The sequence below is a fragment of the Cottoperca gobio genome, chromosome 17 (assembly GCF_900634415.1).
Source record: "Cottoperca gobio chromosome 17, fCotGob3.1, whole genome shotgun sequence".
Classification (NCBI taxonomy): Eukaryota; Metazoa; Chordata; class Actinopteri; order Perciformes; family Bovichtidae; genus Cottoperca; species Cottoperca gobio.
In genome coordinates, this window is record NC_041371.1 from 12193801 (window position 1) to 12211520 (window position 17720).

Here is a 17720-nt window from a genome sequence, read left to right on the forward strand (position 1 = left end):
ATGTGGATCTAGAGATAGAGGGATGGCAGATGCAAAAAGAATACGTTCCAAAAACGTTTGTGAATATAAAAAAAAATATGTTACTAAAGCAAATTGTGTCCAACCATCCAACTATAGAAAGTAAAAACCATAATACTGCTACAGAGAAAAAGAAAAAGAGTGGTTGATTTATATTTTCCAAAATCACATGTAGAATTATATCTGCCTTTATAGACTCTGTGGAAGAACCTTAAACTGGCTTTAAAAAGCTTGAGAGCGATTTAAAACTGGTGGAGGACCAGAAACAGACAAAACCCATGAATTCAGGGACTTGCTGTCTGGAATTATAGCACCAGCATCCTCTGGGTGGTGTACCAGACGATGACCATGTAGAAAGTTCAGATGAAGACCTGAGCACAAATGATAAATACACCACAAAAAGTTAATTAGTTACGTTGTCAGGTAATTATAGTCCCCTGTCAGTCGATCTTTTTCAAAAGCTTTCATGTTGCTGATCTGTGAAGCACAGTGTCACACACACACACACACACCACTGAACATAATACTACTGTACATACATTTACATAGGTATATGGTATTATACGAGTATGACTGTGGATCATAGGGTTATATTTGTGTTTCTAATGGTGTTATAATGGAGTCCCAGAGGAAAGGAATCTGAACAGGCTGGAAGACCCAGGGCACAGTGAGTGTGTGCCATCCACATCTGCTGTAGCATCCCTGAGAGAAGATGATGCCACCACCTTTCAGCAGAGAACAACAAAGATGACCATGCATGAAAAGTTAGCCAGAGCAAGAAATTAAATAAAACTCTAAATTAGGATTGCATACACCCTGGACATTGATGGAAAACCAGTTCTTATGGTTCCTGTACTCCTCAGCATCAGGAGTTGATGGACACTTGATGGGAACATGACATCCATCTATGCAGCCAATCACTCCTGGGAAGTGGCCATATTCATAGAATTGCACTTTATAGTTGGCTTGGGCAGCAGCATCAGGGAACTTTATATAAATACTCCTCAATTCGCAAATGGCCTTACAGACTTTGTGAACTATTCTACAAATAGTTGCTTTACTGACGCCACACAAATCACCAGCTTCCCGATGAAAGGTTCCAGTTGCCAAAAAACTTGGTGCAAAGTGGGTAAAGGCCTTCGTCTTTGAGACAAGGAGGAAAAGGCTAGAGCAGGGGTCCTCAGCGTCTTTCAGGCCAAGGACCCCCAAACTGCTGTAGCATGGAGCAGGGACCCCCTACTGCAGCGGTATTCAAACGAGGGAGGGGGGGGGGCTTTATCTACAAACAGTTTTGCGACCCCCCTGCAGTACCCAGGGGGTCGCGAACCCCCTGTTGAAGACTTATGGGCTAGACTCAAGCAAATATATTATTTGCAATGCATTTTCTTTTTACATTCTAAAGCGGTCTCGAAAAGTTATTTGATCATAGTCATTTAATGGATTACTCCTATCAACAAGTATTCGTCCGGCTGACCTCTGCTGTGCATGTTCATCTTCATTTAGGTAATCCAAGTAATCCATGCTGCCTCACAAACAAACAGTTGGATTTAAGCAGAGGCTAAACCTGCCTCCTTGAAGGATTAATTTAGGATTCAATTTAGTCCTAGAGTAGCTCTAATCCTCCCTCTTGTAACCAGTTTAGTTTAATCCAGAACAAGCCAAATCTAGGACTATTTTAAGATGAGTCTGTGCAGGTTGCTTAGAGTTGGAACAGTTTAAACAGGCATTTTAGTCTGGGACTAGTCTTAAACTCTGTCTGTGAAACCGCCCCTCAAAGTGCTCAATGGTTAAAGTCCAAGCTCAAGAGTAACATATAATTTATATGGGTTGCTAAACACAATTTACGAAAGAACTAACTCCTTAAACTGTACATTGCAAATGTTGCAGCTGGTGTTATGCCCAGTCTGCCTTAGAAATGGTTTAATCAAGGCTAAGACAATTACATGGTATTGGTTCTGTGCTGCAAATGGTAGCAATAAAAAATATACTGCCCTAAAAACAAGCTAAATGTACACAAATGCTGTTCTATTAAATTGTATTTTTCAGCAGAAAATGCACTTAATCGTTCACTAAGGTCGTTAACTACACTTAATTCCACATGTTGATATTCTGCTTGTTGTCTCATTCTGTGCTATATTTATTCTGAATCTTAAAATCTTGAATAGTATTAAAGATAAATAAAAAAGATTCCTCCCCCATACGCATGTACACAAGGCTCCTCACCTTTCTGTTCCATTGAAGCTGCCAAAGGAAGACTGGTTGTACCTGACAGCCTGAAACTTTTCTTCTCAAAAAAGAGGTTGGATTAAACAGCCATAAATGTTTCTATTTCAAACCTGTGGACTCTCTAAGTACTTCATTTTGCTTCTATTATATTTTTTTCCTTCTGTGAAACCCCTCACGCCTATGTACACTGATACAGAGCGCGCACACACACACCCCATTCTGTCTGTTCCTATATATTTCCACATGGTGCTCTCTCCTCTGGGCGCCCTGTGACGATGGACACACACACACACAAATCTACACACATCACTGAAACTAAGCCACACGTGACAACAGAGACATGTAATGCTGGGATGCACGTCTATTTCTTTTTCGTTTACTACAGTTCTTGAATGTTAGCGAGCAGGAATTATGCAGCGCTGAGCTCAGGAATAAGAAGTATTCTTTAGAGGAGCAAGAAATCCTAAAAATCCATCTTTTGGTGGTCATCATACATCATCTCTTTCCAGCATGGGAGAAGCAATTGTCCTTTTGCTTGATTGCTGCTTTTGAATTTTTATTTCTAGTATCTTAAGAATTGGTTTGCAGTCTACAATGAAGGTGAGTCAGCATGCGATATGTGATTTGACTTTTATTTTACCAGTAATTAGAATTTAGGATGGAAGACTATGCTATGTATTTGTACGTTCAGAATTTGTTTTGTGACTTCTGTTCATAAAGACTCAATAAAAGCAGTATAATCAGAGACTAGAACAATCAGAGTAGGAACATGGGAAATTTTATGACAAATAATATTTCCCATAATATAATTTGATGTTCAAGCCCATGCTGGAATTATTTTTGATCTATTTATTTTGTCTGTATGATCACAGGAAACATAAAAATAGGATAGAGATTAAAGACATTCAAGATCTGTGTCCCACCTCTGAATATCTTCAGTCCATCTGTGGCCATATTCCCAGCCAGGGCACTTAGTCCCTCCCCCACCCCTGACATTTGCTCCACCCTCTCCATACAGTTTGACTTTATGGAGGGCTATGATGTGGACATGGATGAGGAAGAGGAGGGAGAGGTATTCATGGGAAAGGCCACAACAGGCCATTGGTGGGAGGAATGTGGAGATGATGGAAACTGTGACACACAACACCAGAGAGGAGCAAGAGGCTGCATGGTAAACAGCCGCAGTTGGGCCGAGGAGCTCCAGGATATCTTTGCACCACAGGCAGAAGATTGTTACAGTGGAGGGCGAAACAGACTGTCCAGCATCTCTGTGAGTGATTTCTCTCTTTCTGTCTGAGCCACACAAGCACTAAATTCTTCCCTCTGAGTCCATTTGTTCGGACACAATTCCAGTGCAGCATACTTCTCCAAATAATAGAAAAAACAAAATCTCAAGTTAAAAAAAAAGATTAATTAAAAGCTGATAAAATGCCTAAAATGACCATAACAGCATTTGAAACCTGAGGCAATGCATACTGTATGTGGTTTCTATACATGTGTAAGTACCGTATATGATTATAATGGTGTATGCCTTTAAAAGCTGAGGATATTTGGCCTCTGAACCTGATGAGAGATGTCTTAATGTTGTGTTGTTTCATCAGCCCACTGCTGCATTGTGACAGCACTGTGGTAAATAACTGTGGGTGTGTGTACGTATAAGTGCTTATTTGTGTTTCTCTTCGCACGTGTGGGTACGTACACCCTTGTGCTTCCTCGTCTCTCTTCCGGCTCATCACACTTGGATCTGTGATGTGGAATGGGACTGCAGGAGACTCTTTTAGGAGACAAAACAAACAGATAACGTGCAATTAGAAATGTACTGCTCTGCTTTGGGCCAACGAGCAGATGCAGACGCCATGTCAGTGCTGCTCAACAGGGCTGACATCTATTAGAGAAGATGTTATTGATCAGCCTTTTTAATGGTTTTGTTTTCCAATTTTGCAGTCTCATTTATTAGGCTATTTTTAGTTTGGCCTTTTAGCCCAACATATCGCTCACTTTGCCGTGCAATCGTTTGCTTTTTTTTCTGTACATCTATAAGGTCTGTCTCCTCTTATCAGGGCACAGATTTCTAGCAGCTGCTATTTGTTTCTTTCCTTCGCTTATAAGAAATATGACTATGAAAAAGCAAGTGAGAAAGATGGAGTAGCAGATAACAGATCAGGAGAGCAGTGGCAGCACTGAGCAGCTCTGTTTCTCCCCTCCCTCTTCCATCTCTCTCTCCTCCTCCACTTCCGTCTCTTCCCACCCTTTCCTCTCCTGCTCCCACATCCCCCCCCCCTCCTCTCTCTGCTGCCTCTCCCCCTCCCCTCACTGCTCTCTCCTCCTTCCCCCCCCCCTCCCTCGCTTGCTCTCCTGCACGGAGCCGCAGTATATGAGAGGGTCTCCTGGGTCTAGCTTCACTGCAGTGTAGAAAGGGCAGGGCGGCTGTTTCACTACGATGCGCTGAAGGATGGTGCACCAGGAGAAACGCGTTTACCAGGTGTGTGGATTTGTGTGATTTGTGATTCTGAGGGTGTAGCATATGTAGCATAATATATACAGGTACATATGATAGGTATCCATCATGGTCAAGCTGCTGTAGATGAATCCGCCATAATGGATGAGTGGATGTGTGATTGTGAGGTGGCGTGGGTGTGTGTGGGTGTGTTCATATGTGATCTTTACCTGTTTTTACATTTCCTTAGTAATATGTCAAATCCTCTAATGAATGTGTGTGTGTGTGTAATCATATAACCTGCTTTGTTCTGATCCATAAATCCAATCATTCTACATCATTTACATTGATTATGAGGTGCTTTTGCTTTACCACATACCTTCTTCTGGGAGGGTAAAATAGGTTGTGTGCGTGTGTGTGTGTGTGTGTGTGTGTGTGTGTGTGTGTGTGTGTGTGTGTGTGTGTGTGTGTGTGTGTGTGTAACAGTCTGCTGTTAAGGAGGACATCTGAACCGGCTGTCTGAAGTGGATGAGCAGGAAGCAGAGCGTTGGTTGGGAGTGTGAAGACGATCATCTGTGATTTGTGCTTTTACATCACAGCCTCATCTAATGATGCGTCACACAAAAAAGAGAGAGGGGGTTTGTGTCGGGGTTGAGGTTACTTAGAGAGAGAGAGAGAACGTTGTCACATAGGAGAAACATCTCTAATTTTAGAGATGTTATTCAATGGCGCTGTGTCACAGGCACACACACATATAAGTAGGCAGCTTTGTGAGCAGTTGGCACAATCCCAAGTATAAAAATACTATCCCCATGGAGCCCAAATACACAAAATCATGTCATGCTGAAACATTTCGTTCTTCATTTCAAGACAAAAACTGTGAGACTTTGGATTTGTACAACAGAAAACCACGCAGCTCTAAGGGCAGCTGCACATTTGGAGCTGAAATGATGTGAAAATGATTCAGGGTACAATATATTCTGAAGAGGAGGAAAAGCGGACACAATTAAATTAGGACAGTCGAACTAGAAGCTGAGAAACTAAGTAAAACATTTCTTGTAAAGGAAATAAATAGGAGAGAACATGTCTGATGTGAGATTAGCTACGTACATGAAGTTGCCAAACAGAGAGCAGAATGATGTAGCATTTTGTACAATCAGCACGTGACGGATGGCGAGGCATTCTTAACTATATTACTGTAGACATTGGCTGCTGTCTTGAAGATACCCCCTAACTTACAGTAATTACAGTCCTGTGGTTGTAGGTGATTACCCCAAAGATGTTCAAGATTTGTTGATAGCTTTAATTGGTTGAAATATGTTTAATTGCATCCAACAATTAATGGACAAATACTTAAAACAGTATGGATTTTCCTTTTCTTTTTTAGGTCTGTGGTGGACCTGGAAAGAAATGTACTGTATACTATCCATCCATGTTGAAACAGGATGTAATCTATGCACTGTTAATGAGAATAGACGCTGCAAGATTCATTATTTAGATTCATATTCATCCCTGCAGACTATCCCAGGATGCATTGGGTGATCGGCAGGGTAAATCCTGTATAGGTTGTCAGTCTATAAAGGGGCTAACACATAGACAGAAAAATACTTTCAACATATTCATAGCTGGAAGCAGATTTAAGAATTTCTGTTTTACCTGATGTGCATGTTGCTAAACTCTGGGAGAAAATCAGAGCACCTGAATCCGCCAGATGTGCCTTTTTAATTGCAAATGCTGTCCAGTATTTATTGTAGTGTTTGTGCAATAGGAGGAACAGGAACATTGTGTGTTCTGTGTATGGTGGGCTGTAAAATGTTACATGGAAAACGTAACGCTGATATTTGTAGGTTTCACTAATTATTTAGAGGCACAATAAGAAAGGAGAGGAGGAGGGTTATGTAAGGAGTGATGTCTGCACCTGTTATCTAAGCTTATTGTCGAGTAGAGAGAGAAGGCCATAAAGATTATTTTTATAAAATGTGTAAGCTAAGCTTTGATAGTGTACTTCACATATTTATACAAACATAATGACACGGTCATAAGTGAGCCCACAGCTGGATTATCCTAATGTGTGAAAAGCAGGAAATTGGATTGCATGAGTTTGCTACATTTTTTCCCCAATCTACCTTTCCCTTCATAATCCATATTTGTCCCTCCTCCTCAGTTTCTCTTTCATTTCATCCTCCTTCTCTCAACCAGGAAGTGCATTATCGTTTGCCTTAATTGAAATAGCTACTACACACTCATTTTAATATCTCTTTGTCCCACTTGGTCTATCAATCAGAGAAGGAACTAGACCAGCAGCACTATTATTAATATTCTTTATATTCACGTATTTTTCTCTTTTCTCTTGCAGGCCCAGAGGAATGACAGAGAGTCCATCAGACAGAAACTTGCCCTTGGCAGTTTCTATGACGACGAGCCAGTCATCTACACCAGCTGCAGCAAGAACGGTCTGTCCTCCCGGTGGGTTTGGATAGAGTGTGTGTGTGTGTGTGTGTGTGTGTGTGTGTGTGTGTGTGTGTGTGTGTGTGTGTGTGTGTGTGTGTGTGTGTGTGTGTGTGTGTGTGTGTGTATGTGTGTGTGTGTGTGTGTGTGTGTGAGTCTATTACGGTTTGATCAATGAAGCCTTTTGAAGGCCGGCACCAATATGTTTGTGTTTTAGCTTCTGAGGGCTGACACTTGAGATCTTTTAGAAGTTCTCTCAGAATTTATTCTGGGATAGATGACAGGGAAACAGTTAGATACGCCCTAGATTGAATTAGAAAACATTATTATACCTATTTAAAACCCTGAATACAAAACTTCATTGTAGGATATGTAGACTTAATGTGTTGCCTATATAAGGAACATAAGGAACTTCCTCATACACGTGACTGGCCAATACAAGGTATCTATTTATGTACAGTATGTAGAACACACAGTTTGTTTGTGGAAAGTCGCCGCTAATAAATATCATGCATCTCCATATTTGGCAATTTTCGCACATTTTTGGGTTAAAGAAATTCTCTTACTTCTTAAAATAAAAACATATTTAAAACCCATTTCATTATCTAAAGAACACATTGCAACAAAGCTAAGACCGGGCCTGTTTTCATAGCTCTAACATTTTGGAGATACATGGTTTTCTCAGGACAGCGATGTACAGTTGATTCAGTATCCTGCTTTTAATAATCTATATGACAAATACAAGCAGTTGTCTAATAGTCAGGAGAGGGAGTTATTCAGCAGCTCACTGTATCTATTAACTAAGAACAATAAGCCAAAAACACGCAAAGGGGAAAGATAAAGCTGATGGATTGGCTTGTTAGCTCGGGTGTCAAGCGCAAATAACAGTACATGACAGCAGGTCTTTTGTGGATGTCAATTTGGAAACTGTGAATAATGTAGTGCATCATTGTGCAATAACAGTTGGTTGAGTAAATAAGTTGATCCTGTGTGTCTGTGTTTGTGTTGGACTGAGCAACAACAAGAGGAAGAGGGGAAGTCATTCACGTGACAGACAGACATGCAGACTGAAATAGAAGGTTTCCCAGAAAGCCAGTGTTGTTTACAGACACTGGACTATTGAACAATCTACAGCAGCAGAACAAAGAAACTTGAATATGGAAAGCGTACGTGCAGAAGAGGTGGCACAGTGGTTAACCTCCGTTGCATGACAAGTTTCTGAAATAGAAACTTAGTGATGCATGAGCTTCATTTTAAATAAATTCTCATGGCCAAAATGTTCCATTGACAACTGTGTTACCAACTGCTACAAAAATCATTAAATGTCAACAGATTACACATTCTTTCATAATATATCTATATTTATGATTATATATTATATATTTAATATTATTATTTATAATATTCAAATGTATTTGTTTTACACTATAAATCTGCAAAATGTAGTTAAGCAGTTTAGATTTTTACTGCCCTATTAGTTTGCTAATCACCTGTACAGCAAGTGCACTGAATTATATTAAAGTGCAATACAAATTAAAAATTTTTAAAGATATATCTATCAAAATATAGATCGAATTTGATGTTCATTAGGTATATGGCGGATTAAACCAAACTGAAGGAAAGGATTTCCCCACAAAATTGATATTTCACATTTGTAATTGAGGTTTTGAACACATTCGCACACACACAGTGGAAACAGTTGCATTACATCAGACACAAGCTGGTTAACCAAAGCCACTACACCTACAACACAACTTTGCTTCCTTCTAATCACAGTTTTGACCTCCAGTGGCACTTTGACCTTTTCATATTAGGGTGTTTACATTAAACAATGGGGCCGCCCCCCTATTCTACTGGCAAACTGTTTAAGGAAGTGCAGTTCTGTCTGTGGCTCAAATACTCCTGAAAGAAGAAGTGATGCCTTATATAAATCCACAGCTGTGATTGGTTGAATTGGAGTCATGTGGCCTCCAGTGGAGTGAAGGGTGCAACCTCTGCAGTTTAGTTTGGGGTGGAAATTCCATCACCACCCTGTCTGGTTCATAGTATTGTATACGTTATTGTTCTTATCCTAATGTAAGGGGAGGTTACTTTGGATCGTTAGGTTCTTTTAGTTAGAGTATCATAATCTGGAACTGAGTGAATGGTGTCTTTAGCTCTTGGAAAGGCTGAGGTTGAGGTGCAACTGCTGTGGAGAGCCTGTTGTAATTTTTGTGGCTTTAGTTGTTTCATTAAAGCTCTCAATTGCTTTTGTTTCTACTCGATTAGGTCACACACTGTGACGTGACTGACATCAATTAACTTCATGGCCAAAAGTACCGAAACATAACCCATGTTTAATATATCATTCCAAAACCATGGGCATTGATCTGCTGCTATTACAGCCTTCAGTCTTTTGGGAAGACTATAAGATTCTTGGAATCATGCTGCAGGGATTTGATCCCATTCAGCTGCAAAAGCATTAGTGAGGTCAGGTTGGGCACTGAGTCGATGCTCCAGTTCATCCCAAAGATGCTGGATGGGGCCGGGCTGGGGTCCAGCTTGTTCACATCAAGCATGGAAAGCCATGTCTTTATAGACCTCGTTTATGTTGAAACAGGACAGCATCTTCTGCAAAATGTTGCCACAAAGTTGGAAGCACACCATTCCTGGCCTTTTGACTCACTTCATATGTGTTTTGACAACATTTTAGTCCTACATGTTGTGATTTCTTTCATTTAAATGATGTGTGTTTATTATGTGGAAACACAATCTGTACAATCAATCAGTAATGTCCCTATTCTCCATGGGTTTAATTCTGACTAGAAGACATTTTAATGTCTCCAACTAAGATTTCCACTCTCACATTCTTCCTTTTTTTTTTTTTTTTTTTTCCCCTCAGACTGCAGAGTGGGGTGAACCTGCAGGTGTGTTTTGTTAATGACAGCAGCAGTGACAAAGACAGCGATGCTGAAGACAGCAGGACAGAGACCAGTCTGGACACACCGCTGTCCCCTGTGGTATGCACAACTTGAATGGTCTTTGTGTTGCATGAGTTTCTGTCTCGTTTCACGACTCTCATCACTCTGTGGACTAACCACGTGTAAGAACAATTACCTGTTACATCGTGGTATCACTTACACTACTTCTTCTCCAGAGCAAGCAGAGTACATCGTTATCGGACCGGGACACAGCAGAGGAGGACTCAGACCCGTTAGATGACTGCAGCGGGTTCTGGCGGGTGCAACGGAGGCTGCAGGAGGAGGCACGGGTGGCGCTAGCTCTGGCTCGACCCATGGCCCGCATGCAGGTGGAGGTGGAGAGGCAAATCCAACTGCACAGACGTTCACCTGTGGCTGACTTGGTTAGTCAGTGAGAGAGTCAGCATATGTGATGGGGGAAAAAAGATTTGAAAAAGAATGACTTACAGTAAACACAACACAATGAATATTACAGAGAATTGCATTGCCTGAATAGAAGGTTAATAATTAAATGTGTGTATGACCAAGAAAAAAACCCTAAAAGTGTAAAACCAAAAGTACAGCAATTCAAACATTTGCAAACCCAGTTACATAGATAATTTGACTCTCATATTGAATAATACTGATGTCATTTTATTCAGATTCAGAGCTTTTTGCATATTTTGAAATGCAGTAATTTCTTGTCCGTGTATGTTTACATATTCAGCTTCCCCATCTGCCCCACATCAGCGAGGGCCTAATGAAGAGGAATCTGAGGCGAGGGGACATGAGGGACATGAGTCTAGGACAGCTGCAAGTCATCACGAATGACTTGCACTCACAGATTCAGAGTGAGTAGATCAGGCACACACACAAGTACAAACACACACACTTATGACACAAACATCACTGGCCTCCGATTTTAGTGGGGTATCACTTCTGGCAGGTGAAAAACATTTATCTTTACTATGTCCGATTTGAAGAATTAAGAAAAAACAGCACTGGATTGGAAGTGTTTGATAACCTAAGGGTCACACACCTTCTTTACCATATGTTATATTTCAATTACATGGCTGAAAAACAAGGTTTTCAATCAGCAATGTTGATGATGCCACTAAAGATAGCTATAGTGTGCCCTGGTTAGTGGTCAAAGGACTATATCACTGAGAAATGATGTTGGTTTGAATAGAGTTATCCTCTTATAGTAAATCTGGATTATATGTCAGAATACTTTAAAAAACAGGCTCTTAAATCCTTGACCACCATAGTGACATCTTCAACAATGCATTAAACTTAGAGTTACCTCTATGTATAATCTTACACAGATCTAAATGAGGAGCTGGTGCAGTTGCTGCTGATAAGGGATGAGTTGCATGTAGAGCAGGATGCCATGCTGGTGGACATAGAGGACCTCACCAGGTGAATCTCCCTTTTCTCTCACATCTGTCTTTGTGCAATATCTGTCAAATTCTCTGTATATCCTGTTCCCGCTCTCATGTACTTCTTGTCTTTATTGCGACAGGCACGCTCACAGCCATCAGCGGCACCAAGCAGAGAAAGCTATCTCTAAATAAACACCTCGTCTAAACGTGTGTACGTCTGCACGCCATCTTACCTCCTGCTCCATGGACTGTCATCAGCGTTACTAATGAAACTCCATCTGTGCTGACTGTTTCTGTCATATACCATATACTTTAATATTAACACACAGACACACCACATAATGTATTGCGCCACGGGATGTTGTCGAAGGACAGAGGACATCTAAAAAGAAGCTGGGCGATCGCTCCTTTCAGTATGGACACGGTTGAGTGTGTGCAGGCTTTTCACTTCCACTCAGCATGATTAATCATGCCATATTTTATAGAATTAAGGGAATCCTCGCAACGTAATTGCATCCCCTAACCCTCTTCATGATTTTGCACGGTACACTCGTGTATGTTAATGCTGGGTTGGAGAGAGCGCCTGCACGCCTTGTTTCTCCCATGTCTGAAAGAGGATGATGACTTCTAGGGGCCACATCTGACTGAACTTTGTCTTTTGTTTGTCTCTATAATAATCAAGAAGATTGATTGGTTCACATGTAGACCTGCTCTGTTCACCTGTGTGTCATTTGTTTCACTAAGAGCACTGTGTCATCGCTGTGGAATTCACCATGAAAAACGTACTACTCTCTGAGCTGTTGCAATAGAAAATGATGAACACTCTGTGCTGATTTGCAGTTTAGCTTCACGGTGGTGTTTAAATGCTGCAGCAGCTTCACAGAGGTATTGTAATTCGATAGCTGCTACAGTTTACACCTGCTTCAATGATGTATTTAGAGCTGTACTGAACATTTTGAACTTCATTCAGACAAATCTGTATCTGTCAAATGCCTTTATGTACTCGGGATAATAGACAAAATGACAAGATATGGGTTAACAATTATATTGATTAATACATAGGGATAAAACAAGCAAAAGTGGAGGCATGACAGCCCCTGAGTAAAAAGATATGCAAAGTAATTTTTGCTGCTAAAAGCTCAAATGTCAAGATGGTAAACAAATATATGAATAAATCACAACCTAAACATAAATCTATTTTATCTGTTAAGAGGCTTTATGGACATACTGTATGTAAATGTTAAAAAATACTTTATTAAAAGGATGAAAAACATGCCTTGTTGTCTGGCTGTGTTTAAGTGTTTTTACTCTCAGCTTTTTAAGAATGTTATTTAACACAAAGTCAAACTTTCTTTTTCTATTATATGCTTCATTGATAAATGTACTGTATAATGATTGTAAAAAAACACTCCAGTAATAAATGTTTCCAGTGTGTGAACTTTGTTTATATTTGGCTGGTTTTCATAAAAATTCATTTGCATTTTGTGCTGGCTTAATCTGCAGGGGTTTATGTGATTAACTGTAAAACCAAATCATTAGAAAAACATTCATAGAAATTGTTTCATCACGAGATGCTTGGGAAAGGAAGTCTGCTCTCTTTGACACATTCAGCCTCAGAGTTGCACAGAAGGGCGCAGTGGAGTTTCTGCTTATTCACACATTCACACTTATGTAACCGAGTTGTGTGGAGGATTACCACGAGCAAAAGGGGAACAACTTGGACTGTGGGGAAAAATACAACTCAGTGACACGCATCAATTGATCTAAATTAACTGCTATTGGATTATTATTATTATTATTATTATTATTATTATTATTATTATTATTATTATTATTATTAGTAGTAGTAGTAGTAGTAGTAGTAGTAGTAGTAGTAGTAGTAGTAGTAGTAGCAGCAGCAGCAGCTAGTAGTTGTAGTAATATTGAAAATATTAAGTATACGTAGCCACAGGAAAATAACACATTTTTCTAATTAACATTGTACACATACTTCAACACACTTGAACTGCAATAATCAATCAATAATTTCCACCTCAGATGGCGGCTTAGAATATATATATTATTTGTAGATTATAAATGAAATCTTCCATTATATCTTTTAACTAGAAGGCAACATGTTAAACATACATGGACAACATGACAAGATATTTGGACTGAGTTATTGAACAAACACTAAATATATTATTCTAAATATATAATGAATTAAACAAATTAAAAAGTCATTTTCTACTTCTATCAGATCATACTAGATGTTAATGTCAATTCATATGTTCTGTCTGGCACTGGAATAAAATAAAATGTGTTTGTTTTATTTGATACAATTGGCATGGCAGGTATTAATATCATTATTATTATTAATAATAATAATAATAATAATAATAATAATAATAATAATAATAATAATAATACTACGTTATATTTATCAAGTACTTTTAAAAGATGTATTGCACAAATGTGCAGGATTACAGTTAAAAATAACAAACCACATAATGCTGTCACTCTTCAGTCTTGAAATGTCAACAATGAACAGCTACTAGTGTGAAGCTGCATTACTCATCACTCTTTGTGTTAATTCCAGTTTCACCAAAGCATTTGGCGATATAGGGGAAAATTACACAACCTTGACTTTACACTTTCAATATACAGCTAGGTGTGAATTTACTACGGTATCGCGAGGGAAATCCCTGCATCAGTGGGTATAAAACACTTAAGAATGTCTGAGTTCAGTCAGTCACAGCAAACAATCTGAAGTCTTATCCAAGATGGCACTCATCCAGCTCTGTGAGTATAATGTACCCTGACTGAACAGTATTTTCTTTTTGCAACAAAGTAGTTGAAACAGATGACTTACTATGGGAACTGTATATTTTTCTTTTTTTGTCAGACTTCACTCCTGCACTGCTGCTTCTAGTGCTCACCTGTCCTCAGGTCAGCCAGTCTGTGCCAGTGATGGTTAAAGGACCGGTGACAGACACCTGGGTTTTCTACGCACAGATGCTTCTACAGAACATCACTGATGCACTCAATCAAGTATGTCTATAAAACTAAACGAAGATTTATTTCTACCCTGTAATCTTTAATGTGTCTTAAATTTAAACATTATTTTTCCATTTGCTAGAATAACCTGTTCAATGGAATTGACTGCACAAAGCAAAGCATGGAGCTGAACATGAAGACTAACACCCCATCTGTGTGTGCACCAAAGGTAAATTATGAAAATGATTTCATTCTTTTAGTTTTTTACTTTTGGGAGTTCTTGTATAACTGTGCCTCTGTATTACTTCAAACTGAACTGTTTTTGTCCCACAGGGAACAACATGCTCAGGGATGGTTAAGACAGAATTTGATCAGGTAGGTTGTGCGACAAAGAATACATATTTCTTACTGTTTTATTTTTCTACTCTTATGTATCTTTAAAGAGCCTATGAATACTTTTTGAACTTACAAGTGTATACTTTAAATTGAGCCTGAGTAGGAACAAACACCCTTTGACACATCTTTTATATTCATATGTTTATATGTACATACAGTGTCCACTTGATGAGGTACATCTAATACAATTTGATACAATTGTTCTGCCATTTAGATTACTTTCATTATGCCTTTATTGTTACATTTTTGTTGGTGTTAACCAAATTCAGTTTTAGCATTGAGATTAGTAATGGTGTTTTACAGAAATTATTATTATTAATGTTTTTATTATTATTATTGTTGTTTTTATTATTATTATTATTATTATCATCCTTAGTATTACTATTGTTAAGAAGTGTTTCTAATATTCTGTATGTTAATGGAAAGAAACAAAAATAGATATATTATTTTCTATTATAATATAATATAATGTTCTATTATAATGTAGTCCAGTACAACACCATCGATAACACTGACCTCTTAATAAACATATGATTGAATTTAGACATTTCTGACAGCATCAACAAAAACTGAACATATGAGCTTCGTAAAGATAGATGTTATAACAGGAGTTTTCTATTGGATAGCATTGTATTGTACAAGTGTGCAATAGGTGTGTATTCACTATGTAATATTGTCTTGACGATCTATTTTCCATCCAGGATTTATGTCTGACAAACATCGGGGAGGATCTGCATCACTACTACAAATTTCTAGCTGCTCAACCGGACCCTGACAGTTTAATCGCTCCAACTGTTCTGTTCAGCCTCAGAGAGCTCATGGAGGTAAATCATTTTACACAACACCGACAGTATTCACACTTGCAGCATTACTTTTACCATTAACACTGACTGTCTCCAGGCTCTGCCATCTGTTTTAAATATGTTTATACGATATTTGTAAAATGTATGAAGGGGTCAATAGGGAGGTTTCTGGTAAGAGATAATTGCATAACTGAAAGCACCTGCCAAATTTTAGATCAACTATTGAATTGTTCATGAGAGACAGGAGTTGTGTCAACGTTGTTAAACATGAATAATTTTCTCTCTACAGAACTGCTTCACATGGTCTCTGCCCACAGACCTGGCCTCAAAGGAGGTAAGAAATCTCTTAGTTATATTAGAGTATTCCAAATCTAATCTTCTTTTGGAAGAACAGTCATAGTCTAATTATAATACAATCATTTCTTAATTCCTCTGTTTCTTTAAGGCTGCTTCTGAACGTCCACGGACCTACGATGAAAGACTAGCCTCTGCAAAGTGCTGAAGGGCTTCCAGGTCCGCAGCATCACAATCAACAGAGTCCTTGCATACATGACGTCTGGAGAACACACTAAATGAAACATTGAGCTCTAACAGATCAGTAGTTCTAGAAAGCTATACAAAACCATTTTGCATAGAAATAACCTAAATTACAGTACAAATAATCTGAAAAACACTTAAGTCTACATATATATTATTTTTACGTAGTCATGTAACTTTGTTATTTAATATTTGACATCGAGATGGTGTGTTAAAGTACTTTTTTATAAAGTGTATTTAAAGACTTTATGCTATTTATTTATTAATGATATTAGGACTATTTATTATCAACTATTTATTGTTATGTTATTGACTTGGTTCCAAGAATCATCAAATAAATATTTTTCCTGCATAAATCCTGTGGATTTCTCTTTCATTCTATTCTTTCACTTAAATTCCAAAACGTATGACTGTGAGATGATCTAAGTAATATTCTCCTTGATGAAGACAATATGCAGTGACAAAGTTAATCATTGGACTGTCCTTCTTTCTACTACAGCTACAGTCGGTTAATCTATTGCAGTCACAAAACACCAATATGTGTGTTTTACAGAAACATTTGAATTTACTTTAATTGAGAAGAGTTCACATTGTATCAACTGTCAGACCATAATAATGTCAGGAAAAAAGTATTTTAATATTCAGAAGGATGTGGAAGTCCGTCTATTCAGTGTCTGGCTTAGGATTTATTCATAAATAACGATTTAAACTAATATTTGAAATGGATTTGGGTTTTAAGGCCACAGCAGATAGTCAGGTGCTGTCACTGTGTTGAACATCTAGTATAAGTTTACAAATAACACAGAGTTAACAGTGGAACATCCACATAAGGTTTTCTTAAAAAACCTGAACTGTTCACTTTCAGTTGGCACTGTTGGGCACTTTGTTTTGAGATATGATGTTTTGAAAGGGCAGGTACAGGTTGGTTATTCATGAAAACCTCACGGAGTGTAAAATAAATCTTTTTGTTTCAATTTAAATCCCTTCCGTGTTCAGTGAAACTGAAACTGAGGTTAATGGTTGCTGAGGTTGAGAGAGACCTATGACGTTCTTGCTATAGGAAATGTTGATCAGTGTCAGACACAGGAGGGTCAGAAAGAGCAGGATCTCTGAATACAAGATATGGTGGGGGGCGGGGGCAAAAGGAAAAAAATGCTTTGAGGGGAATGCCTGGAGATTTCCCTGATCAAGCCCTTCTGATAGTTTTTGCATCTCTCTGTCACATTTTCCTTCACATTTGCAAGTACATTAGCTTCAAATAGGTACAATCCTTTAAGTGCAGAACAATAGCTTCAAATAAGCTAAACAAAAGTGCAACTAACAGAAACAATAGAATATGAACTCAACCATAAATAAGCAAAACCCATGTGCAACATACAAAGAACATAATTTGTATATATTTGTTGTTTTCTTGCAAATGTGTAACCAAAAAGAAACTATTTATTGCATAGATTATTTTCCTAATAGTAAATTCCTCTCTGTGTGCAGCCTGAGAGGCAAGGCATCTTTTTTTTTTTGCAATTTCAGCCTGTTGAATTACAAAATGTATCGATATCAC

General features: G+C 38.5%; 1 protein-coding gene across 2 annotated transcripts; it reads left to right on the forward strand.

Moving 5' to 3' along the window:
* Positions 1-3315: 3315 nt before the first annotated feature.
* LOC115022970 (schwannomin-interacting protein 1) lies at positions 3316-12888 on the forward strand. 2 transcript variants are annotated; one of them, XM_029454094.1, is made up of 7 exons: positions 3316-3514; positions 7038-7147; positions 10011-10128; positions 10266-10472; positions 10796-10919; positions 11394-11487; positions 11591-12888. In XM_029454094.1, the coding sequence occupies exons 1-7, from the start codon at positions 3323-3325 to the stop codon at positions 11640-11642; spliced, it is 897 nt and encodes a 298-aa protein (XP_029309954.1). In that variant the 5' UTR covers positions 3316-3322; the 3' UTR covers positions 11643-12888. The 2 variants fall into 2 exon arrangements, with proteins under 2 accessions (XP_029309954.1, XP_029309955.1); XM_029454095.1 differs by lacking the exon at positions 3316-3514 and adding an exon at positions 4571-4726.
* The last annotated feature ends 4832 nt before the right edge of the window (positions 12889-17720 follow it).

Coding starts and splice junctions, on each gene's coding strand:
- LOC115022970 (XM_029454094.1), top strand. CDS start 3,323: ATGGGAAAGGCCACAACAGGCCATTGGTGGGAGGAATGTGGAGATGAT. Junction 10,473..10,795: donor GTTCACCTGTGGCTGACTTG/GTTAGTCAGTGA, acceptor TTACATATTCAG/CTTCCCCATCTGCCCCACAT. Junction 10,920..11,393: donor CTTGCACTCACAGATTCAGA/GTGAGTAGATCA, acceptor AATCTTACACAG/ATCTAAATGAGGAGCTGGTG.